At 51.1% G+C, this 26,974-nt stretch overlaps 2 protein-coding genes across 4 annotated transcripts in view; one reads left to right on the top strand and one right to left on the bottom strand.

Annotated features, from left to right (window-relative positions):
• Window positions 1–3,142: 3,142 nt before the first annotated feature.
• Window positions 3,143–8,661, bottom strand: Vps37d (VPS37D subunit of ESCRT-I). 3 transcript variants are annotated; one of them, XM_085837260.1, is made up of 4 exons: window positions 7,130–7,340; window positions 6,844–7,015; window positions 4,774–4,856; window positions 3,144–4,363 (listed from the first exon to the last, which is right to left on the bottom strand). In XM_085837260.1, exons 1-4 carry the CDS (start codon window positions 7,178–7,180, stop codon window positions 3,971–3,973), a joined length of 699 nt encoding a protein of 232 aa, XP_085693386.1. In that variant the 5' UTR covers window positions 7,181–7,340; the 3' UTR covers window positions 3,144–3,970. The 3 variants fall into 3 exon arrangements, with proteins under 3 accessions (XP_021019415.1, XP_085693386.1, XP_021019414.1); XM_021163755.2 differs by lacking the exon at window positions 7,130–7,340 and adding an exon at window positions 8,430–8,661 and having other exon boundaries at window positions 3,146–4,363; XM_021163756.2 differs by lacking the exons at window positions 4,774–4,856; window positions 6,844–7,015; window positions 7,130–7,340 and adding an exon at window positions 8,430–8,661 and having other exon boundaries at window positions 3,143–4,363.
• Window positions 8,662–20,447: 11,786 nt separating this feature from the next.
• Window positions 20,448–26,974, top strand: part of Mlxipl (MLX interacting protein like) — a 47,757-nt gene continuing 41,230 nt past the window's right edge. Inside the window, exon 1 of the mRNA XM_085837267.1 lies at window positions 20,448–20,574. The gene's annotated coding sequence lies outside the window, so the exon portion shown is untranslated. The remainder of the gene's footprint in view (window positions 20,575–26,974) is intronic.

Below are 26,974 nucleotides of genomic sequence, written 5' to 3' on the forward strand. Positions count from 1 at the left end.
GCTTCTGCCTCCCAAGAGCTAGGATGAAAGATGTGAGCCACCACATCTCACCTCAACTGTAAGGCAACCTGAAAGACCCATCTGGTTTCCACGGTAACACTTATCCCTTCCTATGCCCTCTCTGGATTGGATTCTTTTTTTTTTTTTCCCAATTTTGTTTGTTTGTTTTGTTTTTGTTTTTCGAGATAGGGTTTCTCTGTATATCCCTGGCTGTCCTGGAACTCACTCCGCAGACCAGGCTGGCCTCAAACTCAGAAATCCACCTGCCTCTGCCTCCCAAGTGCTGGGATTAAAGGCATGTGCCACTACGCCCGGCTGGCCCAAAGATTTATTTATTATTATACATAAGTACACTGTAGCTGATTTCAGATGCACCAGAGAGGGTGTCAGATCTCATTACCGGTGGTTGTGAGCCACCATGCGGTTTCTGGGATTTGAACTCAGGACCTTCAGAAGAGCAGTCAGTGCTCTTAACAGCTGAGTCACCTCGGCAGCTCCTGGATTGGATTCTTTATTTGTTTAGTTTGGTTTTGAGACAGGATCTCTCTGTATAGCCCTGGCTGTCCTGGAACTCACTCTATAGACCAGGCTGGCCTAGAACTCACAGAGATCTGCTTTCCTCTGCCTCCCGAGTGCTGGGATTAAAGGCATACACCACCATTGCCTTCCGGGTGTTTTTTGTTTTGAATCTTGAGACGGGTTTTCATTTAGCCCAGGCTGGCTTTAAACTTCCTATGTAGTAGTCATGGATGACCTTGAGCCTCCTGCCTGCAGCTCTCCAGCTGGGATTACAGAACTTTCACACCTGGTTTATGCAGTGCTGGAGATGCAGTGTTGGGGATGGAACCCAGGACTGCATGCACGCTAGGCAGGCGTGCCACTTAACTAAACCACACCCCAAGCTGCCTGGCATCTTATCTGTCCACGGGAAGGAAGACTGAAGCCAGTCCTAGACAGTACTCTCCTAGAAACTATCTCTCAAAGTCCTGATCATGGAAAAAGAGGTAGCCAGGCCCTGCCTTAGGTCTCCCAGACTCCATTTTTGAGACAAATCTTATGGTGTACCCTTGACTGGTATGGGACTCACGGAGATCCTCCTGCCTCTGCCTCCTAAATGCTGAGATCAAAGGCCTGTGCCACCACATCCTGCCTCTTTCTCTTTTTGGTTACATTCTCAAAACTGCCTGGAATGTTGGTCTCGTGTGAAAGACAGCAGTGAAGAGGCTGGGAAAATAAAGATGAGGTTGAGTGGAGTTTCTCCAGTGAGGGCGCCTCCCTGCACCCTTCTGGGAATGACTGGTTGAACTTAAAAGCTCTACAGCCCAGCCAGGTGGTGGTGACGCACGCCTTTGATCCCAGCACTAGGGAGCCAGAGGCAGGCGGATCACTGAGAGTTCTAGGCCAGCCTCCTCTACAGAGAGAGTTCCAGGACAATCAGAGCTACACAGGAAAACCCTGCCTGGGGGTGAGGTGAGGGGGATCTCTAAGATCTAGCAAATCCTTAAGTTCTTCTCACACATCAGCAGGGATCCCCACATGGAGCCCACTTCTGCTCCCCAAGTTCTCCTGCCATTGTTCTTGACTATCCTCAAGGCTATCCTTGGGATATCCCGGGATGAACACACATTCTTCTATTTGCATACTTTTCTATTCTTGGGAACTTAGTCCCAAGCCTCCTTCTCACCTTTTATACTCCAAAGAGGCCAATGTGGTGTCTTGAAAACTTTAGTGAAAAATAGCCCAACAACCTCTCAACCTGTGGGTCAGGACCCCTTGGGTCTAACCTCTTACCCCCATGCCCCTCCCCAATATTTACATAGTGATTTGTTTTTGTTTTTGTTTTGTTTTTCAAGGCAGGGTTTCTCTGTATAGCCCTGGCTGTCCTAGAACTCAATCTGTAGACCAGGAATCCGCCTGCCTCTGCCTCCCAAGTGCTGGGATCAAAGGCGTGTGCCACCACGCCCGGCCCCTACGCCGTGATTCTTAACAGTACCAAAATTAGTTTGCAAATTATTTGCAAATAAAATAATTTTCTGGTTGGGGTCACCGCATCAGAGGAACCGTATTAAAGAGTCCCAGCATTAGGAAAGTTAAGAACCACTGTTCTAGAAGGTTCTTTAGTAATGAGAACAAAGTCCACACTGGCTCTGTAAGCTTCAATAGCACCCCTGTTAATTTGACACAATGCCTCACTCTGTAGTTTAGGATAGCCTGGAACTCATTACCCCAGGCTAGATCCCAACTGGGATTATGGGATTGCGTCACCATACCTAGCTTTTATAGTGCTTTTGGCAGTCTACCATTATTTACAGGAGTTTCTGTGCCTCTTGGCCAAATTCCTTCTACTTAGACTTGACCTTGACTGACCCAAGAATGTTCCTGCTACAGAGGGGGAACTCACCGTGTATTTGGATTTAAATTCTTTTTTTTTTTTTTTTTTTTGGTTTTTCGAGACAGGGTTTCTCTGTGTAGCCCTGGCTGTCCTGGCACTCACTTTGTAGACCAGGCTGGCCTCGAACTCAGAAATCCGCCTGCCTCTGCCTCCCGAGTGCTGGGATTAAAGTCGTGCGCCACCACGCCCAGCTTGGATTTAAATTCTTATGTAGACTCTGCTAGTTTTGAATGGGTTTTTAGTGAGGGTGACCTTGAACTCCTGACCTTTCAGCCTCAACCCTTAGTGCTAGATTACAAGTGTGACCCAACATGCCTGGTCTTGGGAGTGCTAGGGATCGAACCCACAGCTTCCTGCACGCTACACAAGCACTCATCCAACTACCAGCCCTGGGTCTTTGAACTTTCAATCTTCCTGCTTCAGCCTGCCCCATTCTGGGCTCACAGAAAGGCCCCACTTCCCGATGTTCTGTTTGCCAGTCTTCTTGCTCTACATCCATCTGCCAAGATGGCCACTTAATGTCTCTCTAGTGGAAGTCAGATGCCTGCATTCCTAACAGAACCCCTCCATCACCCACTGAAGGTACCATCAGTGGAGGCTGTGGTTTGGCAGGCCAGAGATGGTGGTGCCATCGGGATCCAGCTGACAAGCAATCCCGGGATACAAGGTGCAAGCCAGGTGAGGCAACCGGAGACGTGGAGTAGGCATGGTGAGTCACAGGCGCCGGAAATCAGGCAGCTTCTCTCAGGAGGCTGCAGTGGGCCTTGCAGATCAGTTGAGCCTTGGATGGGCAAGGAAAAGAAGGGCATCTCCCTAGGAGGAAGAGCCTGCTTTGGCAGAAGGTGTGGTGGCTGGCTGAGGGAGCAGAGAGGAGGCGGGGCATCATCACCGTCATCCATCAGCACATTTATTGACAGCCCCTAGGAGGCGGGGCTGGGGACAGAACATACAAAGACAAGGACCTGCCCTCAAAAAGGTTCCATTCTAAGGAGACAGGGACAGAAAAATACAGAATGGTCTTCCTGGGGGGGGCAGGCTCTCACCTGTGCAGGTCAGAAGCCTCTGTCCTACCTTGCCCCAGGGCCAGCTGCAAGGCCATTGGGGGTGTCCCTGGGCCCGGCTCCTAGGCGGAGGGCCCCCAAACTGCAGGAAGGGTTAGCTCAGGATATGAGGAGAACAATCCAGTAAGCCTTGGCAGTTGTTCGAGCCCAGTAGTGTGGCAGAGTGCGACAGGCCCCCAAGCAAGACCCCTCTGGAAGAAGCAGGACCCCATAAAGTTCTTTTTCATTTGAGGACCTGGCTTGGCACCCTGGAGGCCCCAGCCGGGGAGACGAAAAAATAAAATAAAAAGGCAGAGTTTCCTTGGTGACCGTAGTCCAGCACCCTGCCCACCCCACCCCCAGCCCTCTTCGGGCCTCTTCGGGGAGCCCCTCTTCCCCAGCTCAGCCTCCAGGGCCCTGGGCCTGCCTGAGGCTAGGGGGAGGGGCCTGCCCCTCCCCCCACCCAGGCAGTGGGGGAGGAGGAGGAGCCATGAATCAAGTTTGTCTGGACCCCCGCTGGGAGGCCGCACCCTGGCTCCTACCGATGAGGGGGTTCAGGCTGAGAGGGTCGAGGGCTCAGCAAAGGGGCTGGGCCAAAAGGGCACCCGGGGGAGCCCTTCACTGGGGGCACTGGGCGGGAGTCCAAGGGGGGCAGGCTCCGGGGTACTGCTGGAGGTGGTCCCCGGGCGGCCCCAGTGGGCAGGACGGCAGCAGCAGGGAAGGGTTTGGGGGGATCCATGGCGGTGGCAGCGGCAGCAGCAGCAGCAGCAGTTGTGGGGGCCGGCTGGGCAGAGCGCTCTCGACGCCTCAGCACCTCCTGTAGTTTCTCAGCCTGTGTCCGCCTCAGGTGGGCCAGGGCACGGCCCCTCTGGAAGGCTGGCAGGAAGGCCTCCAGGCTCTGTTCCCCCAGCAGCAGCTGCTCCATCTGGACCTGGGTAGCGTCCAGGAGGGAAAGGGAGAGTTGGGGAGGCAATCTGATCAGAGCCTGACTCCTTCTTCCCCACGGTGACCAGCCAGCAGAGGCCCGGAGCTTCCATCATGGCCCAGCCTCTGGGTTACCCAGACTGGACAGGTGTCCACCTTATTTCCACAAAGAGGGTTGTCCCATACCCTTCAACACACTTAAGGATCTGCTCCCAACCCAGCCCTGAGAAATGGGCCTTACTACTCAGCCGACCCTGCCCTCCAGTGTCTGTAGACGTCCCTAGGACAGCAAACTCTGCCGTCCCGAGCAGAGTCCAGAGAGTTCTGGAGGCAATCACGGAGGGTTTCTCAGAGAAGACCCCAATGAGACTAGTTTCCCTCCCTGTTGACCTGGCCCCAGCCACCTCTACCCCTCACCTCAGCCTCCTGCTCAGCCTCTTCCAGCTCAGCCTGCAGCCAGCCCAGCGCACATTGGGGGCTCCAGCGATGCATGCTCTTCTCTGAGGACCACAGGGGGACAGACAGGGACTCTGACTCTCCCATTGACTGCAGGTGACTCTACAGTTCCCATCTCTGTGGCCTCCAAATCCTCACCTGGCTTTGTTTTCTTTTGAGGCAGGGCCTCACATAGCCTCTAACTTGGACTGTGTAGCCCAGGCTATCCTTGAACTCCTGATCTTCCAAGATCTAAACCTCAAAGTGCTGAGATTGGAGGCATGCGCAGACAAGTTCAGCTCATTTCTGTTTGTTTGCTATACCATTGTTTCTTTTTCTTTTAAAAAAAGAATTTAGTTTTAATTATATGTATGTGTCTGTGTATGGGCGTGAGAACTTGAATGCAGATTTCTGAAGAGGCCAGAGGTTGTCAGACCCAGTGTGAAGCTGGAGTCTGGGACCTGCCCAGCATGGGTGTTGGAAACCAAACTCCTATCCTTTCCAACAGCTGAGCCATCTCTCCAGCTGCCACAGTCACTGCCATCATCGCCATCATCATCATCAGGTCTTACTGTGTAGCTCAGGCTAGCTTGCCAAATGTGGTTATTTTTGCCTCAGCCTCCTGAGTGCTGGCATTACAAACATGTACCACCATACCTGGCTCAGTATGTTCAATAACATGGGCACTACTGAGTGTCTGTGGACAGATGGCCTCCTCACTTCCACATTGAGGCTACCACTACCCAACCCATCAGTTAGGTCAGACACGAGGTGGTCCTACATTCTAGAATATAAAATAAAGCACTGGGGGGTTTTGACCACTAGGGAATCCAAGCTTTGAGTTTCTTTTCTTCCTTTTTTTTTTTTTTAATTTTTATTTCATGTGTATGTGTGTTTTGCCTGCATATATGTATGCGTACCCATGGTCATCAGAGATATTATTGGATTTCATGGAACTGGAATTATAGGCAGTTGTGAGCTGCCATGTATGTAGGTGCTGGGATTCGAACCCAGGTCCTCTGGAGTAATAGCAAGTTCTCTTAGCTTTTGAGCCATCTCTCCAGTCCCATTTCTTGTTTTCTGTTTGAGGTTGGGTTTTTACTTATTTAAATGTGTGCATTTATGTTTTATTTGCATTGGTGTTGCCTGCATGTGTGTCTATGTGCAGGTGTCAGATCCTGGCATTACAGACAGGTGTGAGCTGTTCTGTGGGTCTGGGGGTTTGAACCCGGGTCCTCTGGAGGCACAGTCAATGCCTTCAAATGCGGAGCCATCTCTCCAGCCCCTTCATGTTAGTTTTTTTTTAAACTGTTTTAAATTACATTTTTACTTTGTGTTCTTGTGTGTATGTGGGTGGGCACACACATACCACTCAAGAGTTGTAGAGGTCAGAGGTCAATTTCTAGGAGCTGGTCTTTTCTCCTTCCACCTTGTAGGTCCTGGGAAGCAAACTCAAGCTTGCCACCTAGTGCCATTACCCAGTGAACCATCCTCAGCCTCGATGAGATTTTGTTGTTGGTTTTTGGTTTGTTTTTCGTTTTTGTTTTTGTTTTTGAGATAGGGTCTTAGGTAGCCCAGGCTGGCCTCAAACTCACTCTAGCCAAGGCTGGCCTTGAACTACTGATCCTCCGGTGTCTGCCTCCCAAGTGGTGGGACTATATGCATATGTCACCTTGCCCGGCTTGGGTCTCCTTTCTTCTACTGCCCAGGGTCTCTTCAACACAACCGTTTGTTTTTGTTTTGATGCAGGGTCTCCCCTCAAGACACAGAGCAGTCTGATCAAGACCTCCTACATAACCTAGGGCTGGTCTTGAAGTTTTGTGATCCTCCTGCCTCTGCCTCCCAAGTCCTGGGATTACACACAATGGGGGACCCAGCCCAGTTCTCCATGCCTGCTTCCTCCACAGGTCAACACCTCACTCTTCCAGGAGGCCAAAACCAACTCCCTTCACACTTTGTCCAGGAGTAGGTGTGTCCCAGTCCCACCCTTAAGAACCTGGCACGAATTAAGGCCAACCCCGCCCCAAGCAAGTCTCCTGGGCCGCCCCTCACCCAGTCTCTGCAGTTTGTCTGCGCAGTTCTCAGCCACCTCTCGAAGCTCTTGGTACTTGATGGCCAGGGCTGTCCGGCCCATCTCCAGGCGGGGCCGCAAGGCCAGGTTCTCCTTGGCCAGCGCGTAGTTAGAGGCCAAGCAGGCATCCCGTTCCAGCTGCAGACCCTGGAACTGCGGTGGATGAGAGCTAAGAGGCCTGGGCTCAGACTGCCCAGGGTCACCTGAAGTCCACCCTTGCACAACACCCACCACAGGCCTGGCCAAAGGCACCCCGGAGCCCCCAACCTGCAAGGGTGACTGGACCAACAGGTGGAGGGACCAGGCTTTGCCTTGCATCTTTTCTTTGGGCCCCAGTTTCTACTACAATTAAAAACAAAACAAAACATAAACAAAACAAAAAACCCGCCTAGCTCACCGAGCTGTTGTGAGACTTAAGTGAACCAAACTATGAAGGCCTCTACAAATGTTAGTTAATTTTTAATTTTTCAATTAATATGTCTGCTTAGGTCCCGGAGGGCTCCCCCCTCCCTCCTCTGTCCCATTTTCTCCGCTTGGACAGCTTGCCTCTCATACCAGGCCTTTGTCTCGCTTCCTCCTCAGGTGTTTGTGTGGAAAGCATCCCCACCCCCTGTTCTGACTCTTGGGGGAGTGATGTTTTCACCCCGAACCTTCCCAGCAACCCCCACTCAGGTCACCCTCTCATCTCTTCTACCCCCTTGTTGGCCCTCTAGTGGAACCCCACACGCCCCCGCGAACACAACACACACCCCCTTTGCTTCTGTGGTCCCCTGCCCCTGCTAGCTGCTCACCTAGCAGAAGGCAGCACTGGGGCCCTGAAGACGGCTGTTTGAGCCTGTTTCTAGGAGGGCCAAGCCTTGCTCCCCGCCCCTGGAGAATGCGCTCCCTCCATCTGTCCCCTGATCCATGCACAAGCCCCTCCTCGTCTGGCTCCTTCTAACACACACTTTCTCTTTCTGTACCCCCCTCCCGACAGACAACCAGCCCGGGCCTATGTCTCCCGTGAAATATACAACTTTCTCTTATGGTGGCCTACGGAATACAAGCCTCTGTATTCAAAGACCCCAATGGCAGACACAAAGCCCCCTCCCCATCTAATGCATTACTCCCCCCTCCCCATTTTCCCAGCTATCCTCCCCACCCCAGGTGTCAAGCAGGCCTTCAGTTCTCCCCCGAACAAGGCGCCTCCCCTTTCTGGCCCTACAGAACGTGGGTGTGCTGAGCCAGGGCCCCCCACAACACAGCTCACCCTCCACCTCCCGCCCCCCAGAACACACCTCCCCGGAGCATCCTCGGGAGGGCACGCCTCGCGGCCATCCCGGGGTGCACGGGTGCATCCCCGGGCGCCCCCCTTCCGCACCACTCGCCCCAGGCTGGATCGGGGCGCCCCCCATCCCCCGGGGGCGGCTCCGCGGGGCCCACTCGGACGTGCCAGGCTCCCATGATCCCGAGGCCTGGCAGCTCCAGGGGGGTGGCCTCCGCTGGCTGGGTCTCCGGGTCCCCGCAGGCCGCAGCCCGACCTCTCCATCCCCCCACACCCTCCTCCTGCCCGCGCCCCCCGCGTTACCTTCCTGCTGAGCCGCACGATCCGGTCCAGCTTGGGCTCATCTTGAAGCAGATCCCGGAGCTGCCCGGTGCTGAGGATCCCAAAGCGCCCCGGGCTGCCGGGCTCCGGCCCCGCCCGCGCCGCCCGGGCCCGGTACATACCGCCCGCCCGCGCCCCCAGCTCGGCTGCTGGCTCGGCCCGATCGGCCCCGCTCCGCCCCGGCTCCGCTCCGGCTCCGCTCCGGGCTCCGGGCTCCGGCTCCAGCTCCAGCTCCGGCCGCGCGCTGCGCTGGCCGCGTTCTGCCACCAGGGGGCGCCTTGACCGCTCTTAAAGGGGCAGCCGCCGCGGCTGGCCAGACTGGGGGTGGGGCAGATAGGGGGCGGGCCGCACCCGGAGATCTCCCGCCGGGGTGTTCCCGAGCCATGGCAAACCTGTCGCTCAAAGCGGGCTCTCTCCCTAAGTCCATCCTCCCACCTATGTCTCGAAATCCAAATATCCTCTCATCTCGCCCCCTTCATCCTGCCACGCTTCACCGCGGACCCTCCCACCCCAGGAGCCTACAGTTTGCAAGGTTCTTTCACATCCCCCTCTTTGGATACCTGCAGGTTTCTGAGTTGGGCTGGGCGCCAAAGCCCCTGTCTGGCTGCTAACTTGGTCACGTCATTCATATCCTCTGTGCCTCAGTTTTTTTCATCTGTGAAATGGGGGAGTTGAAGCACCACGAACGTTGAGATAGCGAATACTGAGTGCCTTTGGGGCAGGGCAGGTGAATATGTAACTAACTTCCTGAGTTTATGTTACTTTAGAGATACCGAGGCGTCACAGAGTGTTTGTTAGTAGCGCTTGGCCATAGTCTGTGTGTTTACCAGCCCTATATTCCATCCCCAACACCACCAAGAAAATAAATTAATAAAAGGTAATTTACAAAATAAACAGATTTTAAAATCTCAAAAGATGACATCACCTTCCTGAAGTCCTATTACTCTGGTTGACAATCCTTGTTCCCCATCTACAAGGAGTTCGCAGGCTAAGGCACAATCTCATTTAATGCAACACAGAATGGCAGAGGCAGACGTGGCGTAATCCCAGCGCTACCATGACTGAGGCAGGGGGATTATCTAGATTTTGATGCCAGTCTGGGCTTTATAGAAAGGCTCTGTCCCAAAAATACAGATGGTAGGAGCAAGAGAGATAGCTTAGCTGTGAAATGCTTGTCATACTGCAAGGAGGATCTGAGTTCAAGTCCTAGAACACAGGTAAGAAGCCAGACAAGCCGGGCGTGGTGAACACCTTTAATCCCAGCACTTGTGAGGCAGAGGCAGGCGGATTTCTGAGTTCGAGGCCAGCCTGGTCTATAGAGTGAGCTCCAGGACAGCCAGGGCTACACAGAGAAACCCTGTCTGGGAAAAACAAAACAACAACAACAACCAACCAACCAACAAGCACAGTTGTTCAGGTTCCTACTCACAGTATTGCAGAGGTAGCTGGACTCGCGGGGCTCCATGGTCAGCCAGCCTAGCCTGATCTATGAGGTCCAGGCCCTGTCTAAAACCAAACCAACAAACAAAAGCAGTCACAACAGCTGGGTGTTGACCTCTGTTTCCATGTGCATCTTCCCTGCACCACGTACACATATATAGTGAATGTGTTCCCTGTACACACACACACATACCACACACACACATACACACTCACGCCCCACTATGAAGGCACATGACTGGTTCCAGCCAATCATAAAGACTTATCTGAGGAGGTGACAACTGAATGGGATTTCAAAGGCTGAATAGGAGTTCTGGAGAAGATTATAAGTCAAGGTATAGGGACCAAGAGAGCTCAATAAGGCTGTCTCTTATCCAGCTTCATCCTCCTGCCTCAGCTCCCAAGATGACATGTGTGCACCACCATAATCTGCTCTAACTTAGCCATAACTGAAATCCACTCATATGAAAGGACCCTACCTCTCTGGAAGCCGTCTCTGCCTCCCAGCGCGGGCTCCTGCCTATCCTTTCCTGTGAGTTTGCCATTCTGTTCTCCCTTGACGGTCATCCACTGTCCATCTCTGAGCGCCCTGCTGACCACCCTAGTCTGCTTCTTCCAAGCTGGCTATTTATTTCTGGGAGCGTTTTAGGGAATTCCTGTCTGCCTCTCCCTTTGCCCTTCCTACGCTGGGCTGTGAGGGAGATGACAGAGAGGGTCCTGCCTCTCTGTTTATTCCTCCTCCTCCCCCCCCCCCCAAGTCCTAGAGACAGAAGAGATTGCTCAGCAATTAAGAGCATTTGCTACTCTTGCAGAGGACCAGGGTTTGAGACCCAGAATCCACATGGTGGCTCATAGCTGCCTGGAATTTCAGTTCCATGGGGGATCTAATGCCCTCTCCCAGCTTCCTCTGATAGTTGTACACATGTGATGTACACACACGCGCACGCGCGCGCGCACACACACACACACACTAAGCCTTTGTTGTTTTGAAACAGAGTTTCACTGGGTCACCATGGCTGTCCTGGAATTCACTCTGTAGACCAGGCTAGCTTGGATCTCACAGAGATCTGCTTGCCTCTGTCTCCCGAGTGCTAGGGTTAAAGGCGTGCACCACCATCTCTAGCAATAAATTTGTCTTTTTTTTTCTTTTTCTTTTCTTTTTTTAAAAACGATCACCGGTCCTTCCATGCTTTTCTCCAGAGCTCCATGTCTATCCTAGAAAGATACTTCTGCTTCTCCTGCCCCATTTCCCAGGATGCCCTTTGTGCCTGCCCTTTGTCCCCATTCTCTCTGGCCTCCTGGAAGAGTGTGACCTCTCTTCATTCAGAAGTCAACACAGACAGATGCTGCCTTGATGTGAGGATAACCTCAGCTCTCACTTCTGAGGTGACTGGCTAGTCCCTTAGTCTGTTCTGATGACATCTGTCTGTCTCGTTCACCTTAGTTTCCGTTTAACTGACTCCCTTTTATCCCCACCCTACCTCCAGTTTTTCAAATTTGAGGCGGTAGGAATAGAAACAGAGGACTTACCCATACAAAGCAAGTACTCTACTGTTGAGCCACGCCCCTCGCTCCTCACTGGGGGATTCTAGGCAGGGGCTCTACCACTGAGCCACGCCCCCAGCCCCTCCCTGGGGGATTCTAGGCAGGGGCTCTACCACTGAGCCACGCCCCCAGCCCCTCCCTGGGGGATTCTAGGCAGGGGCTCTACCACTGAGCCATGCCCCTCGCTCCTCACTGGGGGATTCTAGGCAGGGGCTCTACCACTGTGTTAGATTTCAGTCTTAGTTTTATTTTATTTTATACACAGGATTTCATCACATAGCCAAGCCTTTCCCTCTGGATTCTGGCATTACAGGTGTAGGCCAGTATGTCCCACTCCACAAGTTTTATACTTGTTTGTGTATTATTTTTAAGCAGAGGAAATATAGATTAAATAAATGTGAAAAAAAACAAAAGCTTGGGGGCTTCATAGAGGAATAGCACCATTCCAATTGTTCGAAGTATGGATGGTATTCATTTATTTTTATTTTTTTTTAATTTTTAAAAAGATTTATTTATTTTATTTATATTGCTGTCTTCAGATACACATCAGAAGAGGGCATCAGATCCCATTACAGATGGTTGTGAGCCACCATGTGGTTGCTGGGATTTGAACTCAGGACCTCTGGAAGAGCAGTCAGTGCTCTTAACCACTGAGCCACCTCTCCACCCACCCCCCTTTTTAAAATCCTTAATGACTTCTATTAGTATATATATTGCCTGTGTGTATGTGTGTACCTCAGTTGCTGTAAAACAAGAGCTAGAGACAGTTGTGAGCTGCCACGTGGGTGCTGGGAGCTGAACCCGAGTCCTCTAGAAGAGCAGCCAGCTCTTAACCTCGAAGCCATCTCGCCAGCCCTATTTGTTTTTAGATACAGTCTTGTTAGCTGGCCAAGAACTCTCTAACTTTCTATATAGACCAGGCTGGCTTCAAACTCAGAGAGAGCCTCCTGCCTCTCTGCCTCCTGAGTGCTGGGATTAAAGGCATGCAGCACCACGGCCCCATGACTATGAAAGTCCTGCCTGTGGATAACCTTTCTTGTGTCCTCCATTACCTCAGCCCACCCTGTTAGTCCCCTTACTCCCTTCCCACCACCAAGCAAAGCTAAGGTCATAACCCACGTCCTTACTCCCAAAACCAAATTTTCTCACTCCAAATGATTGGCAGTCCTTTTTGTGGGTAGCATAGTCGGCGCCCAGGCATCTCTTTAGCTATGGGGTGGCAGAAAAAAAAAACTCAGCTAAAGACTGAATGAGAGGCGCACACACCTGTAAATCCCTGCACTCCAGGGGCTGAGGCAGGAAGAGCCTGTGTCCCACTCACGTGGGGCTACACAGGAAGACTCTGCCCCCGAAAGCAAGCAGGGGTCTGAGAGATGGTTCCGTGAGGAAAGACTTGTCACCAAACCTGAGGACAGGAGCTGAACCCCAGGAGAGAATCAAGTTCTGAAAGCTGACCCACATGTATCTCAGCATGTGCACGTACACACACACACATATGCAAACACACATACACACATATACACACACACAAGCACATACACACACATACACACACATACTCACATACACACACACAAGCACATACATACACACACACATACGCAAACACACATACATACACACATACACACACATACACAAACACACATACACACATATACACACACAAGCACATACACACACATACACACATATACACACACACAAGCACATACACACATACACAAACACACATACACACATATACACACACAAGCACATACACACACATACACGCACATACACAAACACACATACACACACACAAGCACATACACACACATACACGCACATACACAAACACACATATACACACACAAGCACATACACACATATACACACATACACACATACACACACATACACACACATACACACACACACATACACACACACATACACACACATACACACACACACACATACACAAACATACACATACACACACACAAGCACATACACACACATACACACATATACAAACACACAATTACATACACACACATATACACACATACACAAACACACATACACACATATACACACACAAGCACATACACACACACAAGCACATACACACACATACACAACACACACACACACAAGCACATACACACAAGCACATACACACACACAGATGGACAGACAGATAGTCAGACAGACAGGTGTCTAAGGGCTGGAGGAAAGGGTAGAGTGTTGTTCGAGGCCCATGTGGCCTCTTAATTCCTCAGCAACTGTGTTCCCTTTCCCAAACCCGGCTGAGTTGACCACCATCCATCCCATCACAGAGTGGGGCGGGTGGGGCAGCACATGGCTTTCATCTCAACACCTGGGAAGCAAAGACAGACAGACAGGCAGATCTCTGTGAGTTAAGGCCAACCGGGTCTGCAGAGTGAGTTCCAGACCAGCTAGAGCTACACAATAGGGAGTTCTGTCTCAAAACAAAACAAACAAAGCAAACACAAACAAACAAACAAAAAACCATGCCATTGTACAAAAACAAAAAGAAACAAATTGAAAAGCCCAAAGATGCCTGTATCAACTCCACTCTTCAACTATTTTCTTTGGTACTTTCTGTATACTGATTATCTCTTTCTGTTAAGACTAAAAAGAAACAGGTGACCTGTAAGATGGCTCACTGTGCAGCTCTGGTGACCTAAGTTCCACCCCCAGGACCCACATAAAGGTGGAGGAGAACTGACTCCTGCCCTCTGCCCTTCACATGCATGCTGTGGTATGTGAAAACCCTTTTGTGTTGTGCAGACACAATACCCCTCCGATGGCAGTAATAAGATGGCTCAGCACGGGGGAGGAGCTTGTCACACCTGACAATCTGAGTTTGGTTCCTGGGACCCACAGGCTAGAAGGAGAGAACTGACTGCCACAAGCTGTCATGTGACCTCCTCGGACGCTCTGCAGCACACACACACACAATTATTAGTTAATTAAAAGACTAGAAAGAACGGACAAAACAATCAATCGTCTGGGGTTACCATTGAGCTCCCTCCCTAATGGCTGAGTTTCTGGATTCTATCTCCCACTGAAGGCACCCCCCCCACCTCCCAAAACAGGGTCTCATCATGTACTGGCTGGCTTTGTGTGTCAACTTGACACAAGCTCAAGTTATCACAGAGAAAGGAGCCTCCCTTGAGAAAACCTCTTCATTAGATCCAGCTATATGGCATTTTCTCAACTAGTGATCAAGGGGAGAGGGTCCAGCCCATCGTGGGTGGTGCCATCCCTGGGCTGACAGTCTTGGGTTCTATAAAAGAGCAGGATGAGCAAGCCAGGGGAAGCAAGCCAGTAAGTAGCATTCCTCCATGGCTTCTGCATCCACTTCTGCCTCCAAGTTTCTGCCTTGTGTGAGTTTCTTTTTTTTTTTTTTTTTTTTTTTTGTGGTTTTTCGAGACAGGGTTTCTCTGTATAGCCCTGGCTGTCCTGGAACTCACTTTGTAGACCAGGCTGGCCTCGAACTCAGAAATCTGCCTGCCTCTGCCTCCCAAGTGCTGGGATTAAAGGCGTGCGCCACCACCGCCCGGCCTTGTGTGAGTTTCTGTCCTGACTTCCTTTGGTGATGAACAGCAGTGTGGATGTGTAAGCTGAATAAACCCTTTCCTCCCCAACTTGCTTCTTGGTCATGATGTTTGTGCAGGAATAGAAACCCTGACTAAGATACACTATATAGCTCTGGCTGGCCTGAAACTCACTATGTAGACTAGGTTGGCCTTGAACTCATAGAGATCTGCTTGCCTCCACCTCCCAAGTGCTGGGATAGAAGGCTTGTGTCACTCACTATGCCTGGCTAGCACTTTTTTATACCATGGGGTGAATACTGGTGGCCTCTGTTGGCAATGGGTCACCTTCCAGCTGTCCTCAAGGACACTCTTGTGCTGTTTTGCTGTTCTCTCCCCTCCCTCTCACAGTTAGGAGGACCCAGCCCATCCACAGATCTTGGAGGACACCTGACATCAACAATATTCTTGGGTCTGAAATGGGGATGGGGCAAGATCACTTCCAGAGCCAGCTTCTTAGTGAGTTTGAACAGCACTCGACAGTTTACCAACGTGCTGTCTGTTGCATCACTATAAAGTGACTGAGGTAAGATGACCTCAAAGAAGGGGAAGGTGGTTTGGGCTCACAGCTTCTGTCAGTCAGTCAGTCATGCATCTTCAAAGTGTGCAGTCACAGGCATTCGGGAGCAATTCTTCTGTGAAACCATCAAGACAACACTGAATTCATCACCTGGGGCCTGGAGTGGTTAAGAGCTCTTCTAGAGGTCCCAGGTTCAATTCCCAGAGCCTGTGTGACAACATGGAATACAGAAGAAGGAGGGGGGAAGGAGGAGAGGGAGGAGAGGGAGGAAGAGGAGGAGGACGAGAGGGAGGAGGGAGGAGGAGAAGGGGGAAGAGAAGGAAAAGAAGAATTTATTTTATTCTTGTGTTCTTATGTGTATGGGTATTTGCCTACATCTACGTCTGGACACCACATGTATGCCTGGTGCCTACATAGATCAAAAGGGGGAGTTAGATCCTCTGTTACAGATGGTTGTGAGCCACCATGTGCGTGCTAAAGACTGAACCTAGCAGCCAGTGCTTTAAACCACTGAGCCATCTCACCAGCCCCTGTCCAAAGCCTTCTATGTAAGTGTCTTCCTCAGCGCTCTCTCCCAGCCCTCTGCCCCCGCACTCTTCTGCCGCTACTAGCTAGTCTGTACTTTCTAGGGTTTTATAGAGTTAGATTCATGCTGTATTCTTTTTGTTTTGTTCTGTTTGTTTGTTTGTTTTGAAGACAGGGTTTCTCTGTGTAGCCCTGGCTGTTCTGGAACTTGCTCTGTAGACCAGGCTGGCCTCAAACTTATAGAGATCTGCCTGCCTCTGCTTCCTAAGTGCTAGAATTAAAGTCGTGTGCCACCACTGCCTGGCTTGTATTCTATTTTTAAAGCCAATATTGATTATATGTAGCATAACAGGTTTCATTATGTTATTTTCCCGGGTTCGTACACTGTACATTTCTCTCCCCCTCCCCCACCCCTATCCTCACCAGGTTCCTCATCCCAATTAGTCCCGGATTTACTTTCTCTTTCTCTTACTTTCCTTTCTGGAGACTCAAAGAGTTTAATTGTCTGGGAGTCAGTTCTTTCTTTCCACACTGTGGGTCCTGGGGATTAAACTCAGGTAGTCAGGTTTGGCAGCAAGCATCTTTAACATCGAAGCCATCTTGCCAGCCCTCCACCTTAGTTTTTGAGACTTGGCCTCTCCTCCCTCTCCTTCTCCCTCTCCTTCTCCCTCTCCTTCTCCTTCTCCCTCTCGCTCTCCCCCTCCCCCTCCCCCTCCCCCTCCCCCTCTCCCTCTCCCTCTCCCTCTCCCTCTCCCTCTTCCTTTTTCTCCCGCCTTAGGCTCAGCTAGGGTGGCTGCCTATTGTCTAGGGATGGGCCTGTCTCAGCATTTCCAGCACTGGAATAAAGGCAGTGAGCCTGACTTTTTTCTTAAATTGTTTTATTTTATTTTGTTGTTGTTTTTCAAGACAGGTTTTCTCTGTGCAGCCCTGGCTCTCCTGGAACTTGCTCTATAGACCAGGCTGGCCTCGAACTCGCTGTGATCTCTCTGCCTCCTGGGTGCTGAGACTAAAGGTGTGCATAGCCACTGCTCAGACTTTCTGTTAGTGCTGTGGGTTCAACTAAGGTTCTCATTTCTGCAGCAAACACTGAACCCACTGAGCAATCTCCCTGGGTTTCCTTCCCCTGCCCTTTCTGCTGTTGCTCAGAGCATCTTTGGACCCAAAGCTCTCCCCTCTTACTACTCTTTACCCTAAAGCTGAAGGACCAAAGGTCTGAGGCATCCTTTCTGGCCTCCAGTCTGTACTGCAGCCATTTAAGATTTGCACCGTCTATGAAAGAAGAGGCTGTGTTCACTTCCTCCAGTCTTGGCCCCTGACACAGGATCGCTTCTTCCACCACAAAGACAGAGACCCACCACCATCAAAGGGCAAAGCCCAGGTCTGCCACTGTCAGCCTGCAGGAACTAGGACAAAATACAGAGCATCCTTGTGATCTGTGCTCTTCCTTCTTTCTTTCTTTCCTTCTATCCATCCTTCCTCCTCTTCCTCCTCCCCCTCCCCCCTCCTCCTCCTATCTTCTTTGGTATCTTGAGATAGGGTTTCTCTGTGTAGCCCTGGCTGTCGTGGAACTAGCTCTGTAGATCAGGCTGGCCTCAAACTCAGAGATCCTCTTGCCTCTGCCTCTGCCTCCCAGGTGCTGGCTTTAGAGAGATGCACCACCATAGCCCGGTTTCCTCCTTCTTGTCCCCGGGCCATTTAGGTAGTATTTTATGTACCCCAGACTGGCCTTAGACCCATTATTATGTTGCCCAGGCTTCCACTGAACTCACAGACTTCTGCCTTCAGTCTCCTGAATGCTGGGATTACAGACTCACAGCACCACACCTGGTTTGTGTGGTGTTGGTGCTGGGATCCTGGGCTTCCGTGTACTAGGCAGACACTCTAACAGCCGCCCTGTATCCAACCCCTCTCTTTTCTTTCTAATGAAACAGGAAGCAGTCCCCCACCTCCTCTGATTGTTAACAGATAGAGAGAATCTACCCACAGAAAGACCTGAGAAGGTCAGGGAGGGGCCCTCGAAAGCGCTAAGCACTGGCATGTCAGAGAGTGAGAGGCAGCCAAGTGGAGCAGGGTTGCTCAGCTGTGTAACCCAGAAGATTGGGAGTTCAAGGCTATCCTGGACTACAAAACAAAATTGTCTCCCAAACAGAAACAAAAGGGCTCTTTAGACAACGGTTTCTGTCCATCTTCTGGGGCCTTTCTTACACAAGGACATCTATCGAGCAAGGGAGAGCAGTCCACAGAAAGCACCTGTTTATTCCCCGTCTTCCTCAGCACACAAGCACCTCTAACGTCTTTCTTCTAAGGCTTGGTGTGCAGCTTGGCACTGGAGTGCTGGATGAGAGCCCCCCAGTGAGGCTCTGGGAATTCTCCTCAAAGCAACATTTGCCAAGCAAACCAGACCCCGTGTTCCATCCCCCCTTCAACCAGCCTTCTGGGACCAGGCTTGTTCTTGAAGTTTCTGCCCATCTCCACCTCGTCTCTCTGACAGAGTCCATGACCACAGTTCTCCCTACTTCCCGTCCCCATCTTTACCCTATCCTCCTGTTGCTTTGCCTGAGACAGATGTGAACACAGCTGGGCCCTTCTGGATCCACCCGAGATTGTCTACAGCACATAGCTAGAGCTTGGACAGGACATGGGTGACAGTGATTTGAGGCTTTGGGATTTTTGTCTCTCTCTCTCTTTCTCTCTCTCTCTCTCTCTCTCTCTCTCCCTCCCTCCCTCCCTCCCTCCCTCCCTCCCTCCCTCCCTCCCTCCCTCCCTCCCTCCCTCCTTTCTTTCTTTCTTTCTTTCTTTCTTTCTTTCTTCCTTTGGTTGGTTTTTCGAACTAGTTTTTCTCTGTTTTGCCCTGGCTGTCCTGGAACTCTGTAGACCAGGCTGAACTCTCTTGAACTCAGAGATCCACCTGCCTCTGCTTCTAGAGTGCTGGGATTAAAGGCGTGAGCCACCATTGACTGCTATGTAGCTCTGGCTGGGTTGGGATGCATCCTATGTCTGCGTTCTTAGTGCCGGGACTACCGGTGTGTACCCTTCTACCTAGCTGGAATGTGAATTTTCATGAAATGTCATCAATTATATTGGATTGTTCATAGCTTGCCTCCAGATAATACCTGAGAACTATGGCCGGTCAGATTGCTTCGCTCGTCGATGTGCTTTTCAAAAGAGAAATACTGAGCCAGGCAGTGATGGTGCACGCCTTCATTCCCAGCAATCTGGAGACAGAGGCAGGCAGATCTCTGCAAATTCAAGGCCAGCCTGATCTACAGGGTGAGTTCTAGGACAGTCAGGGCTACACAGAGAAACCCTGTCTGGAAAGAGAGGAGAGAGAGAGAGAGAGAGAGAGAGAGAGAGAGAGAGAGAGAGAGAGAGAGAGAGAGAGAGAGAGAACAAGGAGGGAGAGGAGGAAGAGGGGGAGGAGGTGGAGGAGGAAGAGGAGGAGGAGGAAGAAGAGGAGGAGAAATACTGCAGAAAGCTTTGTTGCTAGATGTGATGACCCACCCCTGCAATACCAGCACTCAGATAGCTGAATTAGTATTTTAAGGTCAATCCTCAGCTACTCTGAGAGAGCTCCAGACCAGCCTGGGCTAGAGATTCTCTTTCCAAAATGGAGGATTTAGGGCTGAAGAGATGGCTTGGTAGGCTAAGAGCACTTGCTGCTCTTGCAGAGGGCCCATTGTCAGTTCCCATCCAGCTACACACACACACACACACACACACACACACACACACACACACCCCTTTGAGAAGGGGAGGATGCTCCAGGAGGGATATGGCTAGGGAGATGTGGCGGTTGGGGAAGAGAAGAGAAGCTTAGGGAACAAGGCCTCCTCAGGGGAGGACTCAGGGTAAAGCAGACTCCCTGGGAGATAGATGGAGACCATTGAGTTCATGGAAGCTGCAGACAAGGGAGGCCCACAACCCCGAGTGAGTTTCAAACAGGGGCTGGGGCTGGGGCTGGGGCTGGGGCTGGGGCTGGGGCTGGGGCTGGGGCTGGGGCTGAGACTCCTTCTACTCTCTCGGTCCCAAATCTGGGGCTCCTCCCTTCTCGCACCCGGTCTACAGTTTGGGACCTAGACATCAAGCCCCCGGGGAGAGGGGGGTTAAAGGTGAGCGGGGCACGAGCAGGGCGGCAGAAGGTGATTGGCAGGCTCCTGAGCCCACGGCGCGCGCCACCGCCGCTCCACAGGCCACCAGCCTGAGGAGCGGCTGCCATCCACGTGCTAAGGAGAGAAGGAGGCACCGGACCAAGGGGCAAAGGACACCTCGGAGCGGGAGGGCGGGGGAACCTGCAGCGCCCAGCCGTCCACACCCCAGTCTAAAAGCCGGGCTTCGTGCGGGCGCGGCGCACGGAGCCCTCTGCCGCTTGCGCGGGGAAGGCGCGGGGTGAGGCCGCAGCGGCCTGAGCATCTGCAGCCTCGCGGAGACCCGAGGTCCCAGGATCCGAGCCCAGCCTGACGCCATCTGCAGATCGCGTGGAGCTCAGGTGAGCAGGGAAGATCTTCAGTTATCAGAGGGACATAGATGCCTCGCAGAGGAGGACTCAGAGCCCTGCCAGACCTCAGTTTCCAGTGTGCAATGAAGAGGGGTGTTCCTAAATCACGACTGGAGCGGGGGGGGGGGAGGGGGCTCCCACGCTCTGTGCCTCTCAGCCCCCACTTGCACATGCTCAGAGCCAGTGGGGAAAAAGGCCGACTCAGGCTCCAGAAAGGCTTGGACATCAGGAATGCTAGTCTATCTTGTTTGACCCCTTAGGATCACAGGGTCCTGTTTCCTCCTGGGTCCCTCATGCTGAGCTGGAACTGAGGGGTGATCTGGTGAAGGGGGGCCTGCCTGGATCCAGGGAGGCAGGAGGGAGGGGACAGATGCCAGGGTGGAGCCTGTGGATTTCCGGTCACCCAGTCTGGCAGCAGGCAGGGGCTAGGGACTTAGTTGAAGGCCTACCCACTCGGTGTAGCCTAAAAGAGTCAAAGCTTTGTGTTGGTCCTCAGCCACACTATTCTCAAGCCTGTGGCTCTTGAGGCCACCATGGTGGGAGAGGGGACCATGTGGCCAGGTCTGGGCTGTGTTTCCGTCTTTAGATTCCTACCTTGGTGACCTTGGCCCTTTTCTGGGCCTGGTTCTTCCTCTGTGACGCTGGAAACTTCCTCCAGGGCCACCTGTATGGAGACAGGGACAGAATAAAATAGGATACCAAGATGCCTTGGGAGGAGAGGGTAGGTGGCTCCAATTAAGGTCCCTCTGTGTCTTCACAGGGGCTTTTACACGTCAGCTGGGGTGGAGATCTGCCACCCTACCCAAGAGCTCAGTTATTCTCAGCAACTGGCCTGTCTCTACTCTTCCCTAGGCCTCCCCTTATCCATAGAAAGGTTCAAATGGGTCTATAGCAGGGGAGTGGTACCTGCCTATAATCCCAGTGCTCAAGAGGATGAGGCAGGGGGATTGGTGAGTTTGAGGCCAGCCAAACTGCAGTGTGCAACACTCTCAAAACAAACAAAACAAACAAACAAACAAACAAACAAACAAACAAACAAGGGCTGGGGCTGTAATCCCAGGGCAGAGTGCGTGTCTAATGTGCACAAAGCCCTGGCTTCCAGGCCCAACACTGTGAGCGTAAACCAGGTGCGGTGCTGGGTACCTGGAATTCTAGCATTGTGGGGGCAGAGGCAGAAGCTCAAGCTCATCCTGGGCTACACAGCAAGTCTGAGGCCTGCCCGAGACTCATGGGACCCTGTCTCATGACAGAACAACAAAGAACAATAGTAATAGGTGTCTGCATAGTGGCATACACCGTTAACTTACGTAATCTCTATAAACTCAAGGCCGGCCCCGTTCCATAGGGAGTTCCAGGCCAGCCAGGGTTACCTAGTGAGACCCTGTCTCAAAAGAACAACCACAACCACAGCAACAATAACACACACCATCATCATCATCATCACACACACACACACACCACCACCACCAACAACAACAACCAAAAACAAAAGAACCGAGGGCTATCTTTGACGAGAGGAATAAAACTCATTTATATTTACTGCAAAACAGGCACCATGCAGGGCTTTTCTTGGCCCCATCCCTTCCTCATGACCGCCTGAGACAGAAAGCATATTATCTACACTTTGTAGTGGAGGAAACAGAGGCCCAGAGAAGTCAAGGCAGCAGGTGCAGTTTACACAGCCTAGAAGCAGCAGAACTGGGATACGAACCCCGGTAACCTGATCACAGTGCTGTTCTCTGCTTCCTCTGCTGCCTCAGACTCTTCTATTTTCTTCTCCTGGCTTCCTTCCACCCAGCCGTGCCTGTACATTATAGGCAAGTAAGTGTCCACTCTGCCTTGGCAGGCTGTGTGGGCTAAGACCCTGTCCTGGGTCAGGTCCTGAGTGTCCAGAAGCTACATACCTGCCTCTTCTATCTTACCTCCGCTCTCCCCACCCGTCTTAAGCCTGAGACTCACACAAGTTGGCTCACGCCTGTCTCTTTTCTCTTTGAAGCTGGTGATACTGACATTAGAAGAGAGGGTCCCTACCTACCCACTTGGAGAGGGTCCCCACCCACCCACTACGGCTCGGAACATAACATCCCCAGAGCTAGCTGTGACACTGATAGATCCTGATGCCCCTCCTTGATGAGCCCAGGGACAGAGGTTCAAGTTCACAGTCTCAGAGTCACTGCCTACTGGATGGCTCTGGGGGTCACCTCAACTTTTGTCTCACAATCAGCTGCTGGGTGTGTGACTCCTGATAAGAGATTTGTCCTGGAGATCCGTTTTCTCTTTTGGCCCAGGGACCTGATGCCTTAGCATAGCTGTTGTGAAGCACTGATCCCAGAACGGACAGGGCTGACACTCCAGGCAGAGGAAAAGCTGTGGCCTGTCCCCGCTGGCTTTGGAGACCTTTTCCATCCCTACGTCCTTTGAGAAATCTGTCAGACTTCTAGGTCCTTATTTCCAAGTTCTATCATGTCTTTATTGTTGTTGCTGCTGTTTACATTTTAATCTATCGGTGTGTAATGTGTGTGTGCACACACATGGCAGTCAGAGGCAACTCTCTGGAGATTCTCTCTCCATCACGCAGGCCCAGGGATTGAACTCGGATCATTAGATTTAGCAGCAGGTGCCTTTACCTGCTGATGTGCCTCTCCAGCCCTATTTAAATTTTTGCATCAACCCTATAAAGTAAATGGCACATCGCGTACATCATAGGCTTACCGACCAAGAAGGCAGAACCAGCCTCCCAAGCCGCTGAGCTGCTCCTGTGAGAGTGCTCCTTCTCGTGCAATGGAGCCCACGGCCATGCAGTGGGAAAGTGTCTCAGTTGTGCGCTCTGTACCAGGGAACCCTGAACTGTATAGACACATAGCTCCTTAACGGTTGTACCTGACGCTGCTCTTCCCCAAGTAGATGGTGACTGTAGATAGAGCAACTTTGGCAGTCACCCTATGCCCCAAGATTCCCCATTTTCTTCTCAGCAATGTGCACAGAGCCTGCCCAGGCATGTGGGAGAAGCTGGAGATAATGTATGTCTTCTGGTAATGTCCAAATCAAGAGGCTGCACTATAGAACGTACCTGCTGAGTGACATAAACCTTTCCACCCGGAAAATGGGCAGATTGTAACCATAGTTTCTACACTGAACCTTCTGCATCTCAGCCTTTCTCTTCCTCTCTGTCTCCATCTCTCCATTTTCTGTCTTCATTTCCCCCTGTCTCTTTACTTCCCTTGTCTGTCTTTCTGCCTCTCTAGTTTTATCTTTGTCTTTGTTTCTCTCTCTGTTTTTGTGTCTGTCTTTTCTCTCTGTTTCTTTCTCTGTACATCACTCTCCATCTCTGTCTGTCTCTGTCTCTCTCTCTTTGAGACAGGGTTTCTCTATGTAGCCCTGGCTGCCCTGGAACTTACTCTGTAGACCAGGCTGGCCTCAGACTCAGAATCTCCGGAGTGCTGAGATTAAAGGTGTACGCCCCTGCTACCTGGCAGGTCCCTCTTTTTTTTAAATCTGCCTCTCTCACCTTTCCCTCTGTCTCTTTCTCCTCTCCCCTATGTCTCTCTTGGTCTTTCTGTTCCTTCCCTCTTTTTTCTCATCTGTCTCTCTCGCCTTTCTGTCTTTTTCTTTTCTTTTTGGCTTCCTTTTTGAGGCGTTGCTTGTTCCCTGGGGAGCGACTGCCACAAGGGACTTAAGGCTGGTTTGCATCCCTTGCCTACTTTTTCTGCTGGCCCAACCTGCCAGACTTCCTTGCCAACAGGGGATGAGCCCCGTCCTTCCATTTCCTCTCCCAGAACCAGGCCAGGTTTCCCAGCTTGCCTGCCTCACTGCTGGGGGTGCAGGAGGGGGTGCTCTGTAACTAGCAGGTACCCACTGTTCCACTCAGCCTTGCCTGGACTTATCTGGCACACAATACTGGTCAGAGGAAACTTAAAAAGCAGGTCCCCAGTAGCCCCATGAGAGATGCACAGTACTGCCAGATGGAACATGTATGGAATTGGGGCAAGGACACTGTTATTTTTATTATTTACATTGTAAACAGCGGTTTTAACACTGGGTTAAGACCCCTTTGGGTGTTGACTGGCCTTTTCCCAGGGACCGCCTAAAACCATGGGGAAACACAGGTATTTAATTACAATTCATAACAGTAGCCAAATTACAGTTATGAAGTAGCAACAAAAATAATTCTATGGTTGTGGTTGGGGGTCTCTACAACATGAGGAACTGTGTTAAAGGATCAAAGCATTATGAAGGTGGTGAACCAGTGGTCTACAGGGTTTTGCTGCGAAGTTCTATCTGGCTTTGAACTCATAGAGGTGTGCCTCCAAAGTGCTGGCTTTAAAGGTATTTGCCACCGTGCACAGCAAGTTGTTGTTTAAAGGTTTATTTATTTTTGCTCGGTGTAAATGCCAGCACTCAGGAAGCAGAGGCACACAGACCAATTTAAGCGTTCTGTGTGCATATGAAGGCGCAGGTGCCCTCGGAGGTCAGGAGAGGGTGTTTGAGCCCTTGGAGCTGGGATTGCAGGTAACCAAGGGTGCGGGGGAACTGAACTCAGGTCCTCTGCAAGAGCAGTCCAAGGTCTTAACCACTGAGCCATCTCTCTAGCCTTCATCAGTGTGTGGTTTTGTCTCTTGTCTTTTTTTTTTGGTGCTAGTGACTGAACTCTACCACTGAGCTACAACCACAGCCTTAGTTAGTTACTTACCTGTTTGTGTTGGGGTGATTTTTTTCTTTCGGTGTTTCGCTTTGTTTTGAGGCCCTGGCCTCAGACTCACTGTGTAGCTGAAGCTGGCCTTGAACTCCCAACCCTCTTGCCACAGGTGTATGCCCCAGGTGTATGTCCCAGGTGTATGCTCCCTGTCTCCCTCCCTGCCTCCCTGTCTCCCTCCCTTCTTCTCATTTGAAACAAGGCCTCACTGCTTAGCTCATGCTGTCATGAAACTTGCTCTGTAGACCAAGCTGACCTCAAACTCACAGAGATCCACCTGCCTCTGCCTCCTAAGTATTAGGACCAAAGGCATGTGCCATTATACCCGGCTAAAAAGGTTAAATTTTCAACAACTCTCCCACTAACTTTTAGGGAAGGAAAAAGAACTGGAGGTTGAGTTCAATCCCTGTATCTGACAGTTTTTTGTTCCTGTAATAAAATACCAGGACTTCTAACATTATAGAGAAAAAAGGCCCGGGCTGAGAATGTGGGTCAGCTGGTCGAATGCTTGCCTAATATGCACAAAGCTAAGAGTCCCATTCCCAGCACCATCTAAAGCCATTGTTGTGGCACACACTTACAGCCTTAGCACTCAAGAGACAGAAGGAAGAGGATTGTCATGAGTTTGAGGCTAGCCTGGGCTATATAGTGAGTTTCATTTGCAGACTACCTGGGTCTAAAATAACATTCTGGGGTTGTGTTTTTGTTTTTGTTCCTTGCTTGCTTGCTTGCTTGCCTGCCTGCCTTCCTTCTTTCCTTCGCCTGTATGTAGGATGTGTGTGTGTGTGTGTGTGTGTGTGCACGCACACACACTTGGAGATTAGAGTACAGCTTTTGTGGAGTTGTTCTCTTTTGCCTTTTCATGGGTTCTGGGAATCAAACTCAAATTTCCAGGTTTGCGAGGCAACCTTGCCAGTTGACCAACCTTACTGCTCAAAGAAGAGGGAAAAATTTCCACCCTCCTCATATTATTGGTGTATAACTAGAGTGATTAAAAACTGTAATTCAGGGAAATAAATCATATTCAAGCCCAGCAGTCCCCAAAGACTTAGTCAACCACGATTGTATAATACAACCTCTATCAAAACCACTGTTCCAGCCGGGTGGTGTTCGTGTCTTTAATCCCAGCACCTGGGAGGCAGAGGCAGGTGGATCTTTGAGTTTGAGGCCAACCTGGTCTATAGAGTGAGTTCAGGGACAGCCAGGGCTACGCAGAGAAATTCTATCTTGAAAAACCAAAAATCACCACCAGCATCACCACCACCACCAACAACAAAAAACCCAACTAACTCTACAGTAGGGCTCAGTGCACAAAGTGCTTGCCTTCCATCACTGACATTGCATGGGTGTCGGTGTAGTGGTGCCATTTCTATGATCCTGGCACTGGGGAAGAGGAGAGGGAAAGATCCAGAATTCCAACCTGAATTATATGATGTTCTGTTTCCAAAAAACGAAAGGAAAATAAAAAAGCAACATCCAGATATACCCCAGCACTCAGGAGGCAGAGGCAGGTGGACCTCTGTGAGTTTGAGATCAGTCTGGGCTATATAGTGACCTGTACATATACCCTGTCTTTCTTTTAAAACTCAATCAGTCTAACTGCCCATCTGCCTGTCTGTCTGTCCGTCTGTCTATCTATCTATCTAGTGTGTGTGTGTGTGGTGTGTGTGTGGTGTGTGTGTGGTGTGTGTGTGTGTG

Source organism: Mus caroli, unplaced genomic scaffold (assembly GCF_978045245.1).
Source record: "Mus caroli unplaced genomic scaffold, Mus_caroli_1 scaffold_4, whole genome shotgun sequence".
NCBI lineage: Eukaryota > Metazoa > Chordata > Mammalia > Rodentia > Muridae > Mus > Mus caroli.

Coding starts and splice junctions, on each gene's coding strand:
- Vps37d (XM_021163755.2), bottom strand. CDS start 8,567: ATGTACCGGGCCCGGGCGGCGCGGGCGGGGCCGGAGCCCGGCAGCCCG. Junction 4,857..6,843: donor AGACAAACTGCAGAGACTGG/GTGAGGGGCGGC, acceptor TGTGGTCCTCAG/AGAAGAGCATGCATCGCTGG. Junction 4,364..4,773: donor AGGCTGAGCAGGAGGCTGAG/GTGAGGGGTAGA, acceptor GACGCTACCCAG/GTCCAGATGGAGCAGCTGCT.